This window comes from Varanus komodoensis, unplaced genomic scaffold (assembly GCF_004798865.1).
Source record: "Varanus komodoensis strain SLA01 unplaced genomic scaffold, ASM479886v1 scaffold2, whole genome shotgun sequence".
NCBI classification, from domain to species: Eukaryota; Metazoa; Chordata; class Lepidosauria; order Squamata; family Varanidae; genus Varanus; species Varanus komodoensis.
Genome location: NW_025335568.1, coordinates 58,451,214 through 58,476,728, shown reverse-complemented (window position 1 = coordinate 58,476,728; position 25,515 = coordinate 58,451,214). Strand labels below are relative to the sequence as shown.

The 25,515-nt window shown below is 46.5% G+C and overlaps 1 protein-coding gene across 7 annotated transcripts in view; it reads left to right on the top strand.

Moving 5' to 3' along the window:
• Positions 1-25,515, top strand: part of SRF (serum response factor) — a 75,511-nt gene that overhangs the window by 22,723 nt on the left and 27,273 nt on the right. For 5 of the 7 annotated variants that reach the window (XM_044429156.1, XM_044429157.1, XM_044429155.1 and 2 more), the window contains exons 3-4: positions 24,282-24,359; positions 25,229-25,490. In XM_044429156.1, coding sequence (XP_044285091.1) covers positions 24,282-24,359; positions 25,229-25,490 — 340 coding nt within the window. The remainder of the gene's footprint in view (positions 1-24,281; positions 24,360-25,228; positions 25,491-25,515) is intronic. The other 2 variants (XM_044429151.1, XM_044429152.1) reach the window with 1 other exon arrangement.

The following is a 25,515-nucleotide window of genomic DNA, read 5'->3' as shown; positions in this document are numbered from 1 at the left end:
ATGAATAATGCAGAGGGAGGATTCCTGTCCCTTCCTAGAAATAAAATTGTCTGGGAGTAGTTTAACATTTCCTCTTCCCCTCAATCTTCTAAACTTATGTTCCACGTTATGTAGAGATGGTCACAGCTCAGGAGGCTTAAAAAGAAGAGGAAGGGTGAAGGCTGGATCTGTGATAGACTATTTGCCATGGCTACTTAATGGAACCTCTGTGTTCGGAGATACTGTATCTCAGTTGAGGACAAATATAACAGGAAGAAGTCATTGCTTTTTATTCCTCCTGGATGCATAAAAGGGGATTTTATTGGAGTTTCCTTTGGGTGCCAACACAGAGCATTGGCTGTCTTTCTGTGTCAGGGAATTTGGTGGGGATATGGGTCTTGTATCTAGTTTTGCTTGGCTAAGGTTTTGACAGTGGGGAAGGACTGTGCCTGCTTCGATGGTCAGGATTCGTGCAGTGTGACTCCTCCTGGGTGGTTGTCTCTCCCCCTCCACCCGCCGCCCTGCCCTTCCCTGGGACTTGAGTAGTTGCGCCTTGTCAACTGCCCTGGATGCCTGCCGAAGTGGAAGCGAGCTCATGCCGTGCTTCGCCGCCTGCACTGTGGTGGTCTCCCATGCAGGCTGGAGGGTGGGGTGTGGGGCAGAATGACAGGTGCCCCTGGCCTTCCTCTCGTGCCCTCGCCAAGCAGGTCTGCTTTTCCGTTATCTCTCCTTGGGCGTCTCTCTGCTCATTGATAAAAATTTGATTCTGCCTCCGTGGCCATATAAGGCCTGGTTTCCCTCCCCAGATTCCCTGGCTGGGCCCCTCACATTCCTTATAAGCTGCAGCTGTCTCTTGCTTTGGTGCTGTTTTGGAAGGGGGCAGGGAGGACATGGGGAATTGAAACACTTGGGTGGACAGACTATTCCTCCTTTCTTTCTCTGTCTCCAACCAGCTCGACTGCTGCCTTAACTCATTGCTTTCTTCTCAGCAGCCTCAGCGCCAGCAAGGAAGGGAGCTGGCTGACCACACGGGGCAATGGCTTTCCCATCTCAAGACACTAGAAAGGTTCAACTGCTGCCCATGTCACTATTTTTTTTAGGAAAAACCTTTTCTTTCCACAGTACTTTAGAATGTTGAACTTCTTGATAGGCAAGCATTCCACCAGTAACCCTTCCAGCAGCCCTGGACCCATGGAGTTGGAAGGCACTTCAAAAGGTCATCTAGTCCACCCCATCGCTAATGCCAGTGGAATTGTTGTTATCCCCATATTGCAGGTGGGATGCTTTAGAGAGAAAGAGGTGGCATTTAGCCTGAGGGTGCCTGCTGAGTTGAAGGCTCATTGAACAGTACTCTTACTCATCAGAAGTGAATCAAAACCTTGATCCATCCTAGCCCAGTATTGTCAACACTGACTGGCAGCAGCTCTTCAAGGTTGTAGGCTAGATTTTTTCCTAAACTAACTTGGAAATGCTGGGGAAATCCTCCCCTCAGGTTATTTATTCCATGATTTGCACATAGCTATTTAAATTGTAAGGTGTCTGTTCACAGCTTTGGGTTTTTTCCTTCTTGTCCCTTCCCATGCATCTGAGCAAAAGGTTTAATGCTGGTGTGACATTCACGTAAACAACCTCTTCATGGGCCTTACTATTTCCCTCATGAGATACAGGCTTGGCAAGACCTAAAGGATGTTTTCCACAGTCACACGTCACTGTGCATTACTTTTAAGGCCTGATGCCCGGGGCCACCATTGAAGGGCCACAATCAGGAACACCCCCATTCTTGCCCCTCATGCTCTATTTGCCTTTTCCCAAGTTTCCTTCCCCTGCCTACTGACACCAGAAGAAGGCATTCCTAGCCATGCCTGGAGGTGCTTGGGCTTGTATCTGGGGCCTTTGGCTTGCTCTCCGCCCAGCCAAGGCCCCTCCTCCTCCAAGGCTCACTATCGCTGCATCCTGGCCCCTCCATCGTAGTTGCAGAGGAAGTGGCCTTCTCAGACTCTGCTCCTCTTCCCACTATAGGCTGCTGCGACGACTAGTCCGTGGCTTCCAGGGAGGTTAGCCATATATTACCAGGCCTCTCAAAGGAAACCGGCCTCTGTATACCAGTTGCTGGGGAGCAGCAGCAGCAGGACGGTGTTGCTGCTCTCACATCCTGCAGACCATGCTTGGCTGATGTGCAAACAGAATGGTGAACTCAGTGAACCTTTGCTCTGACCCAGTGTGCCTCTTCACATACTCAACAGCAACTCTTTCCCATCACCGTTATGCAGTTCTTTTAGCTGGCAATACCAGGAATTGGTTTGTACTCTCTGCGTGCAAAGCATGCCCTCAGCCACCAAGCAAAGGTCCCTTTCAGACGTGAGGTCCTCTCGTTTGCTCATCGGTTCCTTCTCTGGTAGCTTGCAGGAACTAGAACTCCTGCACCAACTTCTACCCACTGCTATCTGAGCTGGCTCACAGGCCCCTGTGGAGAGTGCAGCCAGCAGCTATACCAAGGAAACGCCTCCTCCTTCCCTCACCCCTTTTCTACCTCTTCCTTCTAGAAACCAGCAGTCTGGTTTGATGGTGAAAGGATTGGGCTGGGGACTCAGCCATGGAGCCCCCTGGGTTACTTTGGGCCATTCACTCACTCTCAGCCTAATCTACCTCACAGGGTGGCTGTTGAGAGTGAGGATCAAATGTAGTGGAAGAGAGCTAAGAAAGCCACCTTGGGTTTCTTGCAAGAGAAAGAATAGCAGGATAGAAATGTGCTTGAAGGAGGATCACTTGTGCTACCCCTTCCCACCCCGGGTGTTGCTGTAGAGAGAGACCGTAGCCCATCAGGAGCTATATGCACATTGCATTCAGATCATTGTGGGTGGGCATCACTTCCTCATATCCTATATATCCTGTTTAGAAGATCACCAGCAGTAAATATGAATATGATTAATTGCTGTGGTGCTTTTAAAATGGGGATCTTGCTGTCTGCATGTCATCTTGAAGTTCTACCACAATGTAAATAACAATGTAAATGTAAATAACTTTAATTCATAGATTTGTGCTCAGAGGCAGTGTGGATTCAGATTAACACAGCACATGAAAGGAGGGAGTGGGTTGTAGGCTGGCTCTGGATCGCTTCTTGCCTCACATTTTAAGAATCCTGGCTAAAAGCATAAACAATGTGATATGGAATAGAACATACCCTTCCTGCCCATAACCCAACGTACCCTGCCTCTCCACCCATATTCTGCATCCAGGCTTTTGTTTTGGAAGACTGATTGCAAAAGCTAGAAGTATATGGCTTTTCATGCTTAGCAGAGCTACCCTTGACCTTTAAGTGAAACTACTTTGGATGAGAGGAGGCTTTTACTCTCTGCTCATCCCTTACTATGGAGCCATTTCCTGAATTTTTCTACATTTTCAGAGCTGGGTTTTATGACTGAGGGCAAAATTAAAGGCACTTTCACCAGCTAAGCACCCTCTGGATGTGTTGGGCTACAAGCATGCCTAGAGGGTACTGGGTTGGGGTCCGATCCCTCAGTGAACCTACCATCTTGCCACCGTTGTCAGCAGCTGCTCCCCTCCTTTCTCTTTCTCTTTCTCATCACTGCATCTGCTCACTTGCCTAAAGTCAGCAAAACAAATCGGTGGTGGCACTAATGCCGTTGCTCCTTACCACATGGATGCTTGGCTTGCACAAGAGGCATGGGGAACAAGCTGGCTGCAGTGGTGAAGAGGAGGACTTGTCAGTGGGCCCCGCTGGTGTGTGGGCTCTCAGCAGGTGCCCGGCCATGCCTACCCTTCCTGTCAGCATGGCTTGGCAGCCAGCATGGCTGTGACCCTTCCTCAGACTCACTCTATCAGGCAAGGGCTGAAGTGCCCTGCTGGCACTATGCTGCCGTGGTGGGAGAAGCAGTGGGCCAGGCAGGCTGAATGACTTTGACGCTGGAACAGTGGAGATGGGCCCGTGATCATGCCACAGTGATGCTGACACTGTCTCGTGCAAGTAAACTAAGACAAGTAGCTTCTGTTCTGTTCAGTTGCAAAGTCATGCCCGACCCAATGGACAACAGTCTTCCAGGCTGTCCTGTCCTCCACCATCCCCTGGAGTCCACCCAAACCCACACCCACCTCCCCAGGGACCCCATCCAGCCACCTCAATCTCTGCTGTCCCCTTCTCCTTTTGCCGTCAGTCGTTCCCAGCATCAGGGTCTTCTCCAGTAGTTAGGAAAGTAGCTAGGAAAGACTTGATAGTAATTGACCTGGCTTGGAGCTGTGACAACTGTTGAGGTGACTCTCCCGACCCAATTCTGCTTGGACAGTACGCTTAGCCTCTTAGGGCTTCCTCTGGTGGAGGTTCAGTTGGTGGCAGCAAAGAAGAGGGCCTTCTCAGTGGCAGCTCTCCAGTTAGGCAATGGACACCCCACTGAACCCAGCTGGTGCCAACTTCCAGCTCCAGGTTGAGTGGCCTGTATGCTGAGGTGCTTAATGGCATTGGTGGGGAGGGGCGTATGTCTGCAGTAGTTTATTTTATTGAATGTATCAAATTTGTCTGATGGTTCAAATGAATTTTACTTTCTGTTTTTAAGTCTTGTACTAAATTTTATGCTGTTTTTATTGAATTTGTTCTGTATTTTTTTAAAATAAATTATTAACTACCCAGAGAGCTTCAGCTATTGGGCAGTATATAAGTGTAACGGATGATGATGTCCATTTGGATGTGGCTGGCAGGTTCCTCCCTTGTGATCTCCGGTGTGATAGAACATTGAAGAGTTTAAAGTGGCACAGGGTGAGGGTCATGTGCCAGTCTGTGGTGGTGATAGGACTGGCACCGGTCTTTCCGGGGCTTGTCTCACCACGTTTGTTCAGCTAGCTCACTCTGGTTCTCCCTTCTTCCCCAAGCCCACTTATGGGGCAAAAGCATACAACTTGTCATGGAAACATTTTCAACCAGTCGTGTTTTGGCACACAGAAATAACGTAGCAACAGAAGACAGCACCTTGGCAACGGGCAGCGCCTGCTAAAGTATGGAGGGGAGAGAGAGAGAGTGGGAAGTGGAGATGGGGGCTTCACAGGCAGTTGCCTGGAGGCTGGTGTGGCATCTTGCCCTTGTATTGTCCTTGGTGTACCTTGTTCTAGATCCAGAGAGATGAAATAGGTCAAGCGGGTGGAAGTCTAGACCAGTTTTCCTCAACTGGGAGCCCTCTAGGTATGCTGGATTAGAGCTTCCATCATTCTCGACCAGCATGGCTGTTGGATGATGGGAGTTGTAGTCTAACACATTTGAAGTGTGCTTGGTTGTGAAGGATTGTCTTAGTAATTGTCAGAATGGGTGCTACCTATGAATCTGTTCAACAAAGTGCATTGGACTTGAAAAACAGTGACTGAAGCAATATCTGGAGAAAGTTTAAAGATTCTCTCTCAATCTTTCCCTCCCTCTCCCCCCCCACCCGGGTGAGTGGGTGAGGTTGATTTTTGTTTTAAGGAAATGAGTTTACAAGGAGTTCAGAGATCCCAAAGGTGGGATTCCAAAGATCCATCCGGGATCCTGAATTCTTCATGAGGAGTAGTATGCACATCCTTTTAAAAGCAGTTCTCCACAGTAATGAGGACTAGAGACATGGCATTTTTATAAAATGAAAGCTCTTCCCTTACATGCCTTCATGCCCCTTAAGATCTGCGGGAGAGGCTCTGCTCCGGGAGCCCTCTTTAAAGGAGATAAAAAGAACAACTACCCGGAGCAGGGCCTTCTCTGCGGTGGTGCCCAGATTATGGAATGCATTTCCTGGAGAGGTGTGCCTGGCACTGAGTTTATATTCTTTAAGGCACCAGGTTAAAATCTTTTTATTTAATTGCTATTTTAAAAACTAATATTTTATCATTAACTGTCGCTTTTTGTTTTTGTTTTTGTTTTTATATATTTTATGGAATTTGTTATTTTTTTATTGTTTTTAATTATATGTGTTGTGAGCCATCCTGAGATGCCGAGGCATGTGGTGACGGCATATTAAAGTTTTGAATAAATAAAATATACTGTGTGTACCAGCCTTTCCTTAGCCCTGGACTGCAATTATGCAGTCCCCAGCTAGCATGGCTATTAGTAATGGTAGCTGGGAATGATAGGAGTTGTAGAGCAGTGCATCTGGAAGGCATCAGGTTGGGACAGTCTGGTATATGCTGTCTGATTCTATAGTAGGTGGGGGTAGGTTTAGTTGCACAGTCCTGCAGACTTCTTGCAATCTTGGCCGGTCTGACTGTTTATCTTGGAATTGTCTGAGCTGCGGTACTGCCAGGAGTAGAAGGCCTAGTGCTGTTTTCTGGTTGATGTGTTCAGAGCACATGGGACAGTCTACTGGCATGTAGTCTTAAAGGAAAGCGCATACAAGCCCCCTAACCCTAGAAGCACCAGCCCCTGCTCCTAATTCTGCAGCAGCGAAGGCTCAGATGAACTTTCCTTTCCAAGCCCCATTTCCCTTATGTGAAACGTTAACAGCTTTAGCTTTCCCGCTGAGAGAAAAACAAACGCAGCTTTATTTTTTATCCAGTTCACAAAGCATCCTGCTGCGGTATGAGTTCTGTTCACATTTGTTTCTCCAGTGTAGTGGCTGTTCCAGATGATGATAATTTTCTTTGAAGGCTCTCCTGTGTAGGGAAATGAATTCAAACAGGGATTATAGGGGCTTTTTGGTTACCTTTACAAATGCATAGAAGGCCCATGTACAAGTTTCGTGCATGTTTCCCTACTTTTGTGCTGATTTTGCACATTATATTAATTTTCATATAGCTCAATTAATATGTCAGAAGCAGCTCTAAGATAATAAGGAAAGAGATTGGAGCTGATCAATCCATCTATTTTTAAAATCACGCACACACTGGAATGAGGAATAACTTAAATTCAACTCTCAGCATTGGTTTTTGGATCAACTAAGTTTTAATCATAGAGTTGGAAGGAACATCATTTATTTCAGGAGTAGAATCCTGATGCTTGGGACTGCATCCTCTAGAAGCCCCTGCTAACATTACCAATGGTCAGGAAAGCTACCTGGAGATCTTCTGTCTAGCCACACATGCTTAATCTATTCCATTTCCTCTAGTAATTTGGAATTCCACAGACACACAATGCCTGAGAACTAGACAGCCAGCTTCTACCTAAGGCTTTCTACCAAAGCATATGCTACCATCTTGCAAAGGCAGTCTGTTTCAGTGTTGGATAGCTCCTACATCCTTCCTGATGTTTAGCTGACATTAGATTTGTTATTTGTACTTGTTCTCTGGAGCAGCAAAATCCAAATTGGCTCCATCTATGTGACTGCCGTTCATTGATTTGAAGGTAACTATTTTCTCACTTCTCTCTCCAGACTAAAAATTCAACCTCTTCTCATAGGGCTTGGTCCCCATGGCCTTCTGCATCTTTGCTGCCCTCCTCTGGACATAGTCCAGTCCAGTAAATATTCTTAAACTAGACAGCATACTCTCTCTGACTAAAAGTAGACCAGAGTGGTACTGATATGTTTCATGAATACCATCCTTCTGTCGATGCAGCATAGAATTGTGCAGACCCAAATGTGCTAGAAGAAAAATATTTGCACATGGTTTCACTTTTCAGGAAAAGGAGATGAGTATTCTTGGAAAACTGAAGGAAAAGATACTTTGTAATGTGATATTATGTCCCTTTGGCTTTAGTTTATACTACTCTACATGGCAAGACACTTAGAATGCCTGTTTGTGGAGCTCCTTTTTCTTGATAGCTGTGACTTGCAAGATTGGCCAAATGTGGAATTGGATTGCACAGCAAAATAAACTTGAGATGCCTAGAAAATGCATTTGATCAACCCTGCATGGGAGTGTTGAGGAATTTCCTCTTCCTCTTCTTCTGACAACTCAGTGGAGATGACAAAAGATTGCAGCCTTGGCGGAATCCTGCCCATTTTGAACTGGTGCTTTTCCCTTTATGTTGCTCTCAGCTGCCTAAATTAAAAGGATGCTTTTGAGGAAATGTGTTTGCTGCTGCATTGGATTTTTCTAAGGTTTGAAAGATAGCTGGTGTGCTGTAACAGTTGGAGTGCTGGACTGGAACTGGGGATATTGGGGTTCTAGTCCCTGCTTGGCCATGGAACCCACTGGGTGACTTTGGGCCTGTCACAGACTCTCAGCCCAACCTACCTCACAGGGCTGTCGTTGCAGGGATAAGATTGAGAGCAGGAAGAGGAGAATGTTGTAAGCTGCCTTGAGTTCTTAAAGGTAGGATATAAATCAAATAAAGTACTGGTGCTCATTGTAGAAGCAGAAGGGATTAAAAACAAGCTTTGTGTTTCTGCAGATGTGTTACTTTTTTCCTTGACATATGGTAAACAATTTTTGGCCCATCAGATGTTGGACTGCAACTCCCATCATCTTTGCTATTGGCAGTGCTGAATAGGGTTGATGGGAGCTTGCCTTCCCTACTTTAACAAATTTGACCCCATATTTTAAAATGTATGTTAACTATAGGTTGCATTTGAACTGCAACTCCCATCACCCTGACCATTGACCAGGCTGGCTGGTGCTGATGGGAAATTGTAGTTCAGCACTACCAGGAAGGCCACAGGTTCCCCACCCCTGCCTTGCATGTGTCATGTGTGAAGCTTTGGAAGGCTTGCAAATTGGGGAAGGTAAGGCTGGTTTATTTTTAGAGGGTGCTTGCAAGGAATCATTGAGAGAGCATATGCAAAGTACTTTGAATACGCGTTTGTCTTAAGTGTTATATAAATGCATATTACTACTGCTTCTATTTATATAGCATCAGATCACTTGGGATGATCTCAAAAGTTATTTTTTTCTTGTGTCCCCCAAAGAACGAACTCTGCAGCAGAGGATGGCTTTCTCTCATCCCTTCCTCGTGCTGTGGGATAAGGCTGTTCAGTGCTTGATCTGCTAGTAAGTGTTTGAGTGGCTGTTCTGAGGGCAGGGCAGAATGGATACTCTTGGTGGGGCGTGTAGGGGCTTTTCCTGGACCTTCTGCTCGCTGGGACCAGGACAAATTCATGTAGGAGATGGCTGTCCTTGGGTACCAGTCCTGATGGTGCTTTGCTCCCTCCAGCATCAGTGGCAGTATGCCTGCTTACACCAGTTGCTGGGGTACATGGGTGGGAGGGTGCTACAGCTCTCCTATCCTGCTTGGTGGTTTTCTGTGGGCAGCTGATGTGGACTCTTGGTCTCGTCTAGCCTAGCTTTTCTGGTGTTTTTTCCTACTGCTTCTCTCAGGAGCTTGGGTTGTTTTGGCAGGCAAAAATAATAACAGGGCTTGTGTGGAAATGTTGTGAGTCCAGAATGGTGCAATGTGTGCTGGTCAGCACAGAGTTCAAATTAGTTTTAAAAATTATTAGTTTTAAAATAATGTGAAACAACAAGCACAACTGCTCAAGTTTCTGGCCCTTAAGATTATGAAGACTTTTAAAGAATGCTAGCATTCTCTACTGATGTCTCAGAAACCGGAAAAGTTTCTTGGTAAGATTTTCAGTAACTTGAATGGGACTTCGGTGTCTTTGCCTGTAATATTAGCAAAATTAAGAAAAATAAGAAATTGTGCAAATCTGCACATATAGGATGCAGAAATTAGGCATTATGTCCTAAAGAATTACTTAAAGCCATGTTAATACTCAGTGATGTTGTAAAGTTACTTTAAAACTTATTTTCCAGTAGGAACCAAGTGTAGCCTGCCATTTGCTGACCTTTTCAGGTTTTTTCAAAGGGCTTATTCTAAAGAACATACCCTGAATCGTCTTCCTTGCTTTATCTTCTCTTTCTAAATCAGAACAATCCTTTTATTTCCCCCCATGCTATTTTATTTAACATTGTACTGTCAAAGCTAATTACATTGTAGAAGCTATAAATATGTAACTGATGGCTGGGTAGTGGGGTTAATGATTCTATGTATTAAACAGAAGCTAAAGAATGCTTAAACACACATGTGTATATGTATGTACATATATGTGCATTGAGAACCAGTGAAGCTGAATTAAATATGGTGAATGAAATATGAGCCCCAAATTGGGGAGAACCAGGTTCAAATCCCCACTTTAATATGAAGACTTTATATAAGAGACTGTGCACTTTTGCTTAACCTATTCTACCTAACAGCAGGGGTATGGCAATATAGGAAGAGATCCCTACATTTGTCATCCGATGATGCTTGGAGGAAGTTGCAAGATAAAGGGCTAAATAAAATTATATAGAACTGGATGGTTGAAGGAGACAAGAAATGTAACCAAGTTCAATTCCCAGCATCTCATAAGGACACAAGAAGAGCCCTGCTGGATCAGACTGAGGGTCCATCTGATACTCTGTTCATGAAGTGGCCAGCTAGTTACCCAAGGGTTTCACAAGCAGGCCACAAGTGCAACAGTGTCCTCCAACTCAAGTTCCTCAGCAAGTGGTGTACAAAGCCTGCTGCTTCTGATACTGGAGGTCACATGTGCTCATCAGACTTGGTGAATTTGTCCAGTCCACTTTTAAAGCCATCCAAATGGGTGGCCATCCACACCTCATGGAAGTGAATCCCATAGTTCAACTTTGTGCTGTGTAAAGAAGTGCTTCCTTGTATCTGTCTCGAATCTCCCAGCGATGAGTTTCATGGGATGACCTTGGGTTCTAGTATTATGAGAGGAGAGAAAACTTCCCTTTCTGTAGCATACATAATTTCGAACACTCTGTCAGAACTCCTCTTACCTGCATTTTTTTCTAAGCCAAACAATCTTAGCTGTTGTAACCTTTCTAGATAGGGCCAGAAATATTCCTGCCTGACATGCTGGAGACTCACTGCCAGTCAGGGTTGACAATATTGGAGTAGATCAGGGGTCCTCAAACTTTTTCAACAGGGGGCCAGTTGAAAGGAGGTGGTGGCAGGTGTGGGCAAGGCGAGGTGGGGGCAGCGGGGCAGGTACAGGACCAGCTCCCCCCCCCCCCCCGGCCTGGCTGCCCCAGGCTCACATAATTAAAAGGCGGGCAGATAAATGGGCATGGTGGTCTGAATCCGGCCTGCAGGCCGTAGTTTGAGGACCCATGGAGTAGATAAATGAAGGGTCTGACTAGTATTGCAGTGTGGGGTGTTGTTCCGTGTGCTTGCTAGCCACACCCTCCTCTGTGATACTCCATTTCATTCCCCTGAGCTGGTTTTCTCTTCTGCCCCCTGCCCCTCAGCAGTTAGCACTCCATGATAGAATTTGCTTGGTCCTTGTGTTGTGTTTTGTGTTGTGGTCTGTCTCCTGCTTTGCTCCTCCAAGCCAACTTCTTGTGTGAGGTTGGCGGTGTGAGGGCAACATAATGCTTGGCACTCAAAGTAAATTTTCTGTTGGAATATATTGCCTTCTCCAACTTGGTGCCTCTAGGAAGGTTGGACTGAAATTCCTGTCATTTCTTTGGGATGATGGGAGTTTTAGTCCAACAAAACTGAAGGGGGTCTCACCTTGGGGAAGGGTAGTTTATAAGAGGAAACCTCCCATCTTTCAGAAGCGGTATGCCCCTCAGGAGAATATAACTCTTCAGTTCAGAGGTGTCTGAAGAGATATAAGTGTGCTTGGTAAATTGTGTGACCATGATTGAGGCAGCCACGCAATGTCTGTCACGTTCCTTGATGGATCTAGCTCTTGGTGTGCTGTTAAACCCTTAATTCTCCCAGTGACACAGGATATTTTGTTGCTGTGCTTTACAGAAAGTGTTAAGTTAAGCCCTTTCACAACAGACAGCTTCAACAGATTTAGGCCTAGCGGGGACCTTAGCGCAATGAATTGTTGTAGTAGACAAGAAACTTAATCTTTAACTTTGGAGTAGGATGGAATATTACTTTCCAGGCTGCTTTTCCCACTGGGACTCTGAATCATGAAGGTGCTGTCTTTGGGCGCAGCCAAGGCTGTGTGCTTCCTTATTCTGAGGGAAGGCTGGCTGAAGCCTTTTTGAGAATACCTTTATGGGTGTGTGTGTGTGTGTGTATGTGTGGCTACATTCTTGATGGATGAATCTGTTGACCCCCTCCTAACCTGCAAGGCTGTTGGTTGTCTGGGTCTCTTCATGTGCCACTCATTCCCAGACAAATGGGACATCTCTAAGGAGCTGGAATGCCCTGTGGCAGCTGTGGGAGAGGGGCCAGTTCCCTTAGGGCTGTGGGGCACTGTCTTGTATTGGCCTGTCTTATCTCTACCCTTCTAGTTATCTGTTCCTGTTGTCTCCTTTTCTTAACCTCAGGTCAAACTAAAACACTTTATTGCAAAATAGTGGGGCTTACAACTTCATGTAATAACAAACATAAATTAAGTTAACATATCACCGGTGCAGTCAACAGCATCCGCGTTTGGGAATGACAGTGTGACTGAGCTTTGCTGTCTTAGGAAAAAAATAAATAAGCTGTTTTATATGAAACAGAGAGATCATGATATCAGTAACAAGTAAATCTTATCATAGATACTTTTACCCGGCAAGAATGCTAAAATCTAGACCCAGAGCCTCCCCTTTGGGTTTTGGATACAAAGGGTAGTGCAATACATAATATGAGCTATGTTTTCTACCTCTCCCAGAGAACTGATAAAAAGCTATGTGTTTCTTACAAACGACCTCTACCTTCCTTCCAAGAATGCTGTAAGAATTCCTTTTCTCAACCTGCATAACCTGACATCATGTTTTGACACAGGGAAGTGCTTGAATAGCTTCCCCAGTAGAACATTGCGCTCCCCGTGCATGATTTCTTGGGCTGCCTGCTGTGAGGCTGGAGAGGAAATGGGAAATGTTAACAGGCTGCCAGTTTGCAGGCACATTCAGCCCATCTGTGTATAATAGCTACCATGCAAGGGGTTCAAAGTACTCATGAAATTGCTCTCTCTGCCTCATTCTTTCCTCCTTTGGATACATGTCTGGATCTGTTCCCTTTTCTGAAGTTCTCTTTTTAGCCTCTTGCTCCACAGTCCAGACATTGCAGTGGAACCTGGAAGCTCATTTCTGAGCCCAAGTGGCTTCTTTCTGGGGCTGACCCAATCAGAATGGCACCCTCTAAAGCAGCGTTACAGTGGAGCAAATCTGAATGTGACAGATGCCATCCGGGGGCTGCCAGAAAGCACTTGGCACTTCTTGTGGCATGTGCAGCATTTAAAAGGCATTTAACCCCCATGCAGCATCTTGGGTCCCCAGGTTGGTCAATGAATGGGGTACACAGATTTGAAAATGGGGGTGGTGAACCTGTGGATCGCCGGATATTGAACTTCCAACCCCATTAACCCCAGCCAGTATGGTCAGTGGTGATGTGAGTTGTCGATCAACATCATTTGGAGGGTTACAGGCTCATCACCCTTGTTTTATAAGTTAAGCCTGCTTTACTCAGCGCTTGCATGGATAGGTCCTTTTCAGCAGCCCCTCTGCTGGGGTTATATTCTTCTAAACCAGCCATCAATCAAATGGATGGACTTGAACAGCTTTCCTTCCAGTTCCTTTCTCCGCAGAATGATTAAGCTTTCCGTGCAGTTCCATGTTTTGCAGGCAACGGCCTTCCCTTGACACATTTCGCTCTTGAAATCAGCTTATTCCTGTGAAAACTGTTTGCGGGTGATGATAATTCTCCCCACACAAAGTGTAATGGAACCAATGCCCATGCTGACTGGGTGTGATGGGAGCTTTATTCCAGGGCAGCTGGAATTTGTTGGGCAAGGCTGCCTTTGGAGAAAGTGCCTGAACTGTTGAGTGTGACTTGCCATGTGATTCCTGCCAGTCAGGCAGAGTTCCCGTGGTGTCCCAGGTGCACGTTATCATCAGCCAAAGGGTGGAGAATCCAGCAAGAAACGGCATCCCATGGGGCTGCAGTCAGGCATGCTACTGCTTTCCGTCCTGCTGCTGTCCACTGTCATGGAGAGCCTGCACTGATGAAAGGCGAAGTCTAAACAGCTTCCAGAGGAGAGTTCTAAGGAGGGCTGGCTCTTCTTGGGTGCTTGAAATGCGTTTCATTTAACATTACTAGGTTTATATAATATCTGTGCTGAAAATATTATAAAGTTCTAAAATATAATAAATAAATGGTGAGATCTAATGTGTGCCAAGGAAGGATGTGCGTTGAAGGGAAGAATGAATTACTGAAGGTCTCTGAGCAAATCTTGGCCATCAAGTAAGTGGAGTGACTCTAGGTGAGCATTTCAGGAATGGAGGAAAGGCGGTGGGGATGCTCCTAAAATAGTAAAATAAAGGGTAAAATAGTGACCTGCAAGATCTGGTTTTCTCCAGGAATGTAAAGTTCTGAATGTGCAGGGAGGGCAGTAGAGGACAGTAAGTCATGGAATCATAGCATAGTATAGTTGGAAGGGGCCAGAAGGCCAACAGGTCAAACCCACTGCTCCGTGCAGGACATCAAGTTAAACCATCCCTCTCAGATGGCTGTCCAGTTGCATCTGCAGAATTTTCCAGTTCAGTTTGTGATATCTCCAGTAAAAAGGATCAGATTATGGGAAATGCCTTTCTGCCTAAGAGCCTGGAGAGTGTACGTAATACTGGACTAGATGGACAAATAATCTTAAGCAATTCCAAGGAAGCAGCTTCTGGCTTATGGAATGACCTGCAGCATTCTATGCAAGGAAATGACCACACATACACTAATGGACTTGCATGCAGTATTTTTAAATGTGCACTTTATAAATGTGCACTTATGAACCACTTATGAAGTGGTTCATAAGATGAATTAGGAAATCTTTAGTGCTGTACACTGGCTATACGGTGCCCAGATGAAAGGAGAAAAAATTGAAATTGCCGAAGAGGAAGAATATTTCTTCTAAACTTGATCTATTATCCAAGATGGGGAAGGGAATATATGTCCTTCTCTCTTAAGGTTTAAAGGCTTTGGAATTTGGAGAAAGTGTACTGTATTCTATTGTCTGGAGGAATGACATCTGGTACTTTTTTTGCACCTGTATTAATGCCTGATGTTTCCCAAAGGTAGAACATTCCAGCCATTTTTCTGTCCCGTTCTTAACATTTCCACTGTAGCAAGAAGAGAAGATCTGTTTCTTGCTACTTGCCCTTGTTCTGAGGTTCTTGGGGAGTGAGGGTAGTCTATGAAATCTTACTGACCAAGAGCCAGGAGCCTTGGGGTATTGTTAAACCAATTCTTTTTCACATGATTCACTGCTTTTATTAATAGGATTGGCTTATCTTCACACTAGGTCACATGTCTTCTTGTAACTTTGCCTGCTTTCTGTGCATTGAGGAGTGTTTGTAGGGAGGGGAAGTTAAACTATAATGTCTCCTTAAGTAAACACAAGAGTGACAGGAAGCTAACTTACCAGATGGGAACCTCTGTGATAGCAATCTGGCATTCTTAGGTGGTCTGTCTGAGCAGTTCTTCTTACCTTAAGCATGCTTGCTCCACGTCCCTCCCTCTCCTCATTCACAGTTTCATTCTGCTTTTTCACCTCTGTCTCCTCACTCTGGTCAGCCTGGAGGCATGAATGACTACTGTTTGTGTAGCCTTGCTCCCCCATCATTAGAAACCTAGAAACAGAGCGAGTCAGAAGGGGTCTCCCGGGCCATCTAGTCTGACCTCCGGCACCAGCCGGCTCCGCTCACGACATGCCCACCATGTGGACATCCAGCCTATCATTGAACACCCACACTGATGGGGCCTCAACGACCTCTTAAAAGGGGGAGTTGCACAAAAACAGGTGTTTTAGCGGAACACCACCAAAATGAAATGAGTAACTGTTGTTTCTGTGCTAATGAATAGGATTTTTTTAAGGTGAAGCAGAAATATGCATGTAAATAGTATGGTGCAGTCCACAAGTTGTGGCATTGGGAGCCATATGGATGCCAACTTCTCTTCACAGTCAGACGATCCTAAATGAAGGAAGCCTGCTCAAATAGATACTAGGTGTTTCCAGATGGAGGGTGCTGAATGCTGCCTGTCAGAAGGAAGGGTGCAGCCATCCCTCCTTATCTGTGGTGAGCAAAAGAATGGAAGGAGTGGTGAGAAAACAGAAGAGGGTTGCACACCGCCATCATCATCTGGATTCCCTTCTGAACTCTTATGAGGCAGGGCAATTGCACAAAAACTGCACCCTTTTATGGAAGTCCCCAGTCACACAAAGCTTTTGTGACTAAAATACAACAAGCAGAAAGTGGGCTAGGGAATGCTAGCTAAAAGTTCTGTCCCTAATTTGGTTCTCACCAGATGTGGTGGATGACAACTCCCATCATTTCATACCAGCATGGCTGTGATGGGAGTTATAGTGCAGCACATCAGGGAAACTGGCTGGGGAAGGCTGAAGTAGTTGCTCCAGTGTTAGTATAGCTTAAGTTCTATTTATGCTAATAATAAATACTGCTGTAAGTAGGTCCAATGAAGTAGGGCTGACAGTGGGTACAATGCAGGAATCCAAGGTTGCACCTTGAAGATTTAACAGATTCAAGCTCCAGGCTTGTAGGTTCAAATGGGCAGCTTTCATGTTAACATGAATGCTGCATGTCTGCCCAGGTTGGCTTGGCTGGGTTGCTGCTTCTGGATAGTCTGGCCACAGCTTTGACCGTCTGTTTTTCCATGACCCCCTTTTTGGATTACTGCAATGTGTTACGCTAGGTGGATACTGGAGTTGTAGTCAAACACATCCAGAGGGCGGCAGGTTGGGGAAGGTGGGTATAGGAAGCAGCTGCCAGAGTTTTGACTGGGTCCTCATTCAGTCCATCTCTCACAAGTTTTAAAAGAACTTCATATCCCCTTTCAAGCACAGTTCAGAAGTGTGGGTTGTTTAGTCGCAAAGTCATGCCCAACCCATCACGACCCCATGGGTAACATTCCTCCAGGCTCTCGTGTCCTCCATCATCCCTCAGAGTCCATCCAAGCCCACATCCACTGCCCAGTGACTCCATCTAACCACCTCATCCTCTGCCATCCCCTTCTCCTTTTGCTGTTAATTGTTCCCAGCAGCAGGGTCTTCTCCAGGGAGTCCTTCCTTCTCATTAGGTGGCCAAAGTATTTGAGTTTCATCTTCAGTATCTGGCTTTCTAAAGAGCACAGAAGTGCAGGTACTGACCTTTAAAGCCCCAAATGGTTTTGGACCCCCAAGCATTTGATGGAGGACTTGCTTTCATATCATAGCATCTTGGCCATGCTGTTAAGGTCAAGTTCCATTGTCATCCTCAGAGCACCACTCCTGTCTAATTGATATCAACCAACTTGTGGCCCTCAGATGTTTTGGCCTACAACTTCCATCCGTCCTAGCCAACACATCCAGTGGAGAAAGATAATGGCAATTGTAGGCCAAAATGCCTGGAGTCTGCAAGATGCAGAAGGGAGGGCTTTTCTTCTGTGACACCCCAGCTCTGGAAAACCATCTTCAAGAAGCCTCTTCCTCCAACTGCTTTCCAGCAGACCTTCCAGTGGGCTGCAGAAGAGGAAGAGACAGGTAGCAGGACCATTTCATTGGCTCAGCTGAGAAACCAGCTTCCTTTGGTCATGAAAAGAAGACTGACAGCGGTGTGACAGCTGTGTTGAAAGTAACATTAAGAGTCATGGCTTGGGTTCTCTTGTTTTCCTTCTCTATTCCTTTATCATTTGGTAACATGTCATTTTAGATTGTAAGCCAGAGGGCAGGGTCTCTCTTGTTTTTATTGATATGTAAACCTCCCTGAGAGCCTTTCAAAACTCAAGAGACTTTACTGACCAATGTGGGGCAGCCCTGATTGCTTAGGCTTTCTAAGTGTTATTACTTACCTTTTTAACCTCTAATCCTCAGTAATGTTTAATCTGGATGTTGCATTTTCAGCTATTGTAAACTGTCACATTTTGATGCAGCACAATGTATTTTAAATAAAAATTTTAAAAAATTTTGATTGCTGCTACATTGCACCTTTCCTGGCCACATGCATCGGGGTTGGGAGAGAGGCTCAATTTCTGCTCGCCCTGACTTATGGTAAAGGTATCCAGTGACAGGGCTTCTCCTCTCCATCCCCTGCAGAGGAGGGTCTGCTGCTTAGCTTTTTAAAGTTATGATGCAGGTGCAGGCTGAGTGCAGTGGGGTTCTGCTCCCTAGAGCACTTCCTTTGTTGGCCACTTGTATTGGCCGATGTTGCCTCTGCCATGCACTTCCATTCTCCTGGGGCCTGTGCATGTACTGACTCAAGCCACCGATTGGTCCAAATATATCATTGACCCTGACTGGTAGCAGCTCCCCATCGTTGCAGGCCAGATGCTTTCCTAGTCCTGCGTGGAGAAGATGTGAACTGAAACTGGGCCCTTCTGCATGGGAAACGTGGGCCTTGCTGATGACCACAGCGCCCTGCCCCCCTGAATCTTGAGTCACATACTGGTCATCCCACTCAATTGAGTGCATGTTTTCGTCCTTTCTGGAGATGCATATGGTGAAAGGCGGACATTCTCGGTCCCTTGCACATTCTGAGGAAATAAATGCCCCGGCTCTCTCCTTATGCTCCCCAGTGGCCCTTCGGTCACCACGTGGTTTTGGCACCAAAGATAAGGTTGCCTCATCCTGACTCTCTGGGTGGGAATTGTAATGAGTCCGTCACCTGTGGAGTTGGATTAGAGTAGCTTTGCATGTGGTGTGATGCCAAGAAGGGAGAGCAGCAGCTAATGCATGCTTGCACTCTGGGGAAGGAGATGGGGCCCATGAAGGCATGGTGCTGTACCAGCCGTACAAAGAACAGCTAGTCTGGCCTTCCTAGCCTGGTTCCTTCCAAATGTTTAAGATTGCAATTCTGGTCATCCACTGCCACTATGTCTAATGTTTGGGGATGATGGGAGTTGTCTAACACAGCTAGAGGGGGCCATGTTGTGAGAAACTGTTTTTAAAAGCAAATACTAGTCCATCTGTTGCATTTTTGGGGGTTTTGTTCTTAAAAAGAAAGAAGATAGCTGTTTCTTTGTAGGTCTCCCTTCTTAAGTGCCTGAGGATAATGCTTTTTTATCCTAGGTGAGTGACTACTTTGAGGTTTTGCAGGACAAGCCAAGTACTATTATTTTATTACAATACATTTATATCCTTCCTTCCTTCTTCCTGCAAGGAAGCCAAAGCAGCTTACCAGGTGGTTCTTTACATTTTATCCTCAGAACAACCCTGTGAGGTAGGTTAGGCTGAAAAGCCGTCACTGGCCCAGTGTCACCCAGTGAGCCTTATGCCTGAGGAGGAACTAGAACCCAGATCTCCTGAGACCCAGTCCAGTGCCCTTAACCAGTTCACCATACCAACTTTTAGTGAATTATTTGCCTATCCCTCGCATGAGATTGGTTGGATGACTCAGAACCTATCAACTTCATACTCAGTGGAGTGATAGGAAATGTATTTAGCGGCTAGAGTTTGGGACTAGTTACTTGTTCCTGACCAGATATTGTCCAACAGTCCTGGACTATAATTCCATGGCCATTCAGGCTAGAATTAGTGGAAGTTGTATCCAGTGCACATGGAAGGTTCTGGGTCAGGGAAGGCTAAACTAGGAACAGGGCAACCTGAGTCCAAATCCCTGCTCAGGTGTGACCCACACTAGGTCACCTAAGTCCAGTCACTCTCCCAGACTGACCTACTTCACAGGATTGTTGTGAGTGTAAAACAGGAGTGGGAGAGTGTGGGCACAACCCCGAGGACCTTGGCGGAAGGGGCAGGGGGATGAATATACAATTGTTAGAAGACTTGTCCTGTGCAGTTCTGATGCCATGCTCCTGCTACATCTGCAGCTTCAGCCTGGTTCGGCTATGAGCTGTTTCCACCTTACCTCCTATGCATGAGGATTAGTGTACATACACCCAACAGTCACCTGCTTTCCCCCTTTTCCCAGACAGGCCGTTGTGCCCTCTATTCTGGCAGTGGCATGCCCATGGTGGGTAAGAGGTCTGCCATTGCTTAGTGGGAAGGAGGTAGCTGCAGCTGAGATAATGGAAAGTTGATTTGTCTGACTAATGTACCCTGGTCACATGTTCCACCTAATTCCATCTACGCAGATCTTGGTGCCAGGGCTGGAGAGGACTCGGGCAGGCGTCTGCCGGCCAGCCCTCCCCTGCTCTTCTCCCCCACCCCCCTCGATGCAGCAGGGAAGGGTGCTCTGGATTGGCTGTCCCTCTCCAAAATGGGCTGCCTTTCCTTTTTTAGATGTTAGCCGAGCTGTGAATTCCTTGCTTTTGGCAGCCTGTCAGGTCAGGAGCCTGGAGAAGCACATGGGAGCACTGGACTTGCCAATCTGCAGTGGGGCGGCCAAGAGCACTGGCAACACAAGGAGGGTTAACCCTTTCCAGTTGCGGAGATGCAGGCTGAACGTCTCGGCCCCAAGGGGCAGCTCACACTCCAGTTGGGCCCTCTTTGGAGAGTGCGGCTTCTGCATACGTTTAAAGACACCGTGGTTCCCTGCATTTGGTCTCACTCTAGTGCTTGAAGAGGGTGGGGCTATGCAGAAGAAACGGGGTTAATTCTCAGTGTTTGGAGTGCCCTGGGGATTGAGGGACTGAAACCAGCCCTCCTCCCCAGAATGGTGCTGAGGACCCCCTTATTTTCTCACATGTATGTGGATGGCTGCTATTTACCTGGTGAAGAATAGTAAGATGCTTTCTTGGGGATTCTGATGTGGTGATTGCTAACCTGGCCTGGACCCATGCTGCTGGATGAGCAAGTCCTCACGGGCCAGAATCCCACAGTGGGTGGCTGTTGAAATGTCCTCACATGCAGTATATGTCCCCACCCCGCTCCTGCCTTTCTTCCATGGAGGCATGCATGAACCTCTCTCACCCCCCTCTCTTTTCCTCACAACAACCTTGTGAGGTAGGTTAGGCTGAGAATCAGTGACTGGCCCAAAGTTGTCCAATGAGCTTCAAGACTAAGTGAGGACTAGAACCTGGACCTGCTGAGTCCCAGTCTAACACCATAATCACTGCACTGCACTGCACTGCACTGGTTTTCATTACAAAACAAACTTGCTGCACTTATAAGCAAAGTATGTTTTGCTTGTGTACAATGGTACAGACTGTGCTTTTGCATTTGGACTATCTTGTAAAAATGGAAAGGTATAAGTTCAATTAAAATAGAATATGCAGCAAAGAAAAGCTCTCCAATCTTAAAAGTAATAGTTGAAATATCTATTACGATTAGACAAAGCAGAGAGCAAAAGACAAACCAGGAATATTAACTGCACATTCAGTCTCACCCGCTGGTGTCCTCTAGATATTTTGGACTTAAACTCCCATCAGCCCCAGCCTTTAGGGACAGTCATCAGGCATCCTGGGAATTGTGGCCCAAAACATCTGGAGGGAGCCAGTTTGGGGAAGGCTGGTCTAGCTCAGCAGCTCTTTGCAAGAAGCAGGATTTGTCTGGTACCTGAAACCCTACTGTGACTGAGCCTGACAGGGCTCACAGATGTGAGTGTTGCAGAGGGTTGGTGCCACGATTTAGCAGGCCCTGCTCTAGGTTGGTGATTGATTGATTGATTGATTGGGCATCGCCCATCTGCATGGAACTCTGTAGAATCCAAGATGGGAGGAAAGAGTAAACAAGGAAGCAGTCTGTAGTTTGTTTCAGCTGGGCTATATTCATTGTTGTAGATGCTCTCTGGAGCCATATTATAATGGTGGGTGGAAACAAAATACTAAACATACCAGGTCTTTCTGCCAGTAGCTAAACCTTAGGAGAGTCATTTTGACCTTTCACAGAATGGGAAAATAACCCATGCAAAAGCCAGGAAACCCATCAAGAGAATGTTCGTCAGTGGAAGGAGGTATGACCACCTAAAGAGCCCTGTAGACCCATACTGGGTCCAAGAGCCTTTTGCTCTAGGGCTCTTTGCGTCATGGTGGACAAAGGAACAACAATCCTTTGCGTCATGGTGGACAACTGGGGTGTTCTACTAAAGTCTTTACGGAAAGGATGGTTCTTCTGGAGGGGCCTGAAGGAAGTACTGTAAAAAGTTCCAGACAGTTTTATATGGGGAGGCCATCCCAAGTATACAGGGAAGTGAAGGAGAACAGCAAACCCTTCTGAGGAAGGAGGAGGCCTTTGGATGGGAGAACTGGAGGGTAAAAAAGTCATGGGCAAGAATGTGTAAGAGTGGAGAGATAAGGAGCAAAGCTATGGATGATTGCACAAAGATGGTGGGAGATTCGGATAGATAAAGGGAAGGACTTCTTCACACTGTGAAGAACTCACCTCCACAGAATACAGTGATTACTGCCAATCTGGAGGACTTTAAAATGGAATTGAAGCAATTCATGGAGGAGAAGGCTATCAATGGCTACTCGTCCGATGGCTAGATGCCGTCTCCAGGATCAGAGGTAGTATGCCTACATCCACCATTTGGTGGGGAACATGAATGGGAGGTGGTCGAGGCACTCATGTCCTGCTTGTTCTTTCCCATGGGCCACTAGTTGGCCACTGAGTGAACAGAAGTCTGGACTAGATGGACCCTTTGTCTTCTTACATTCTTACAGAGTGCTGGATCGAGGCACAGACATGAAGGCATGTCGGGGTTTCAGGAGAGGCATCATGTGATCTGAGCAATGATTGGTGAATGGTTTTGGCAGCAGAGTGCTGAGTAGACGTGAGGGGACCAAGGTGAGACCATGGAAGACCTGAGGAGAAACATTTGCAGCTGTCTGGTGGAGAGGGGACCAGGGTGTAGAACAGGTTTTTACAGCGTTGTAAAGAAAGAAGCCCCATGAGTATAAACATGAATATGAAGAATGAAAGAGAGACAAGTCCGAGATAAAGCCACGCTTGTTCAAGCTGGGGTGGTTGGTAACAACATCAACAGATGAGGAGTACATAGAAATTATTGATGATCTGTTCAGAGCGTTGGGTGTCTGCTGTGGTGTAAGCATCCTAGGCCCATAAGGAGATTTGGCACTGTTGAGTTTGGCAGGTTTGGCAGTCTTCTTGGGGCCACATCCTTTTCTCTATCTTGTAGAGATTTTGCATACTTGCACTGAGTTTTCATTTGCCAAACCGGTCTCTTATTTGCAGGTGACTTCCTGTCCTCTGTAGTAGGGCAGAACAGCAGTCCCACATCTTTCCTTGCTGTAGCCTCAAGATGGCTTTACATGAATGAGGACAGAGGTGTGTTTTTGAGCCTTACCAACTGCTTCTTCTCCACCCTTGGCATGGAAGCATTTGTACGGCTGAAGTGGCAGCAGGGCTCACAAGGGTGTTGATTGTGGCATTTCTGCTTCCCCTGCCATGTTTCTACTACTGTGTGTATTCTGAATGTGCTTTATTTTGTACCGCAGTCATTTCTAAAAGCAAGTTCTTTGCAAGCAAAGGAATTCCAGTTTCTTTGTCTTGCAAAACTGTTATTTTGCAATTGAAGAAAATTTTTATATCATATTTGAAAGGATTGTTTGTAAGCCACCTAGGGAGCTTTGGCTATTGGGCAGCATTGAAAAATAAACACAGTAAAGATGTTTTGATATCCTTGCACTTTCAACTTGCACACAGTTTCTCAAAGTAGTAATTCTGAGTATCATTTAATCATGATGATCATGACATGTGTTTAGGAGACCTTGGGCTTAATTCATAGAGAGAGAGAGAAAGAAGAAGGATCATGGGTCAAGCTTGCTTCCAGGAAGGGTTTCCATCTGTGAATCCTAGCATGGCCTTGGCCACATACAGGCTCCCAGGCTTAGCTATGCCAAGAACGTGGGCTGGAGTAAAGCAAAAGCTTCACAGAAGACACGTGTTTCAGGGATGGCGTTTGGTGCCAGTCTCTAGGGCAGGGGTATGGTTTTTCAGCCTGAGGACCACTTGGCATTTCGGTTCAGTTCTTGGGCACTGCACTGCAGTGTTAGGCATGGTCAAAAGACAGATTTTAGTTCTGATATCCAGCGCTGCAGAGACATGTCACCCTTTAAGAATAGGCAACGATGGCCAAAACTCGGGAAACCACCACACAGCTGGATTTGGCTCTGGGCGTGGGGTCCTGCACCCTTTCCCTAGGACCTAGTAGAAGCTCTGGTGAGATTCCTGCACAGTGGTGCCACCAGGTAAGCTTGAGTGGGAAAGGGACAGGAGCTGTACCAGGCAGGAGTCAACAGCATGCTGGGCTCGCCTTATCATGTGCTTCTGTCTATGTGTGTGTCCCAAACTTGGGGGGTTTGCTTCTGAATCCTCTCAATCTGAAGTTCAGCTTCAGTTTTTGAAATGCTCGAACAGGGCGTTACTGTGAGTGGGCAGCAATACCAGTAGCCTAGACAAAGGCTGTTCGAGGGGTTGTTCCTGTTCAGTTTGGGGAATGCAGCTAGTTGCTGGGTAATATCACAGCTAGGATTTGATTGGTTTAAATCTCAAATACTTGGCCCCAGTCTATTCATCAGCAGTGATCTGCTACTACTTTGCCAACAGGGTCATGGTTTGGAGGAAGGAGCAGCAAGCCAGGATACAAACAGCACAGACCAGAATCCTCGTTGTTCTGGAAATCAGGTGATCCCAGGGAGCCAATCCCATGTCACGCTTGCTATTTTGCTCCAAATCCTGCTGCGCACCCTCCATGTGGTTAACTTGTCACTGAAGGGAAACTGCAGCAACCTGCCCTTCTGCTCTTCCAGACTTCTTCTGTTCCTCACCTACCTGTTCTGTCTGCTCTTGGCATTTGCTGCCTCTCCAGCCTTTGAGAGCTTGATCTTACTCATACCGGCACCTGGTTGCTTGGAATTACTCCTCTTGATCTCTGTTGCTTATGCCAAATACCTCCTTCATTGATAGTGATTTTAGGCAACTTGGGCTACCAGTAGGACTATGGTGGTGGGAAGTATCAGAAACGGTGGACTGGCCTCATGGAGGCTGGACTGGCATCAAGACCGCCAATGTTTCAGTGGCAGCTGAAACCCTTTATGTTTACCCAGGCCTTTGAACTGGTTGGTTTTTTCCTCTTCTGTTGTCTTTCCAGCCTGCCTGGTTTTGATTATGAAGATTTGCTCTTTTCTTTTAAGCTGTATTTTGTGTAATTTTAATTGTGTGTGTGTGCCACCATGGTGTCTGCAAGGACGAAGGGCAAGTTAGCAATATTTTAATAAAATAAATAGTGTCTTGGTACTCTAGGTTTAGGACAGGGGTGGGGAACAAAACCTGTCGGACTCCCCTCAGTCCCAGTCAACAATGAATGGGATGATGGGAACTCCAGTTCAACAACAGGTATCACACCCCTGGTTTAGGAGCTTCTAACTGTCTTTTTATTTTCCTCTGAATCCGGAATATGATAGGAGGGTGAGAAGGGAAAGGCTGTGTTCTGGCTTTGTACAGTGGGCCTGATGTTTGGCTTGGCACTCTTCTCACTTCCCCTTCTTTTTCAGGACTCACTCAAGCCTGCCTTCACGGTCACCAACCTGCCGGGGACGACGTCGACCATGCAGACCGCTCCCACAACCTCCACCTCCATGCAGGTCAGCAGTGGCCCCTCGTTCCCCATCACCAACTACCTAGCGCCCGTCTCTGCCAGTGTCAGCCCCAACACAGTCACCAGTGCCAACGGGACAGTGCTGAAAACCACTGGATCCAGTGCAGTGGCCTCCGGAGGGCTCATGCAGATCCCCACCGGCTTCACCCTCATGTCAGGTCAGTTTCCCCCTCTTGCCGACGG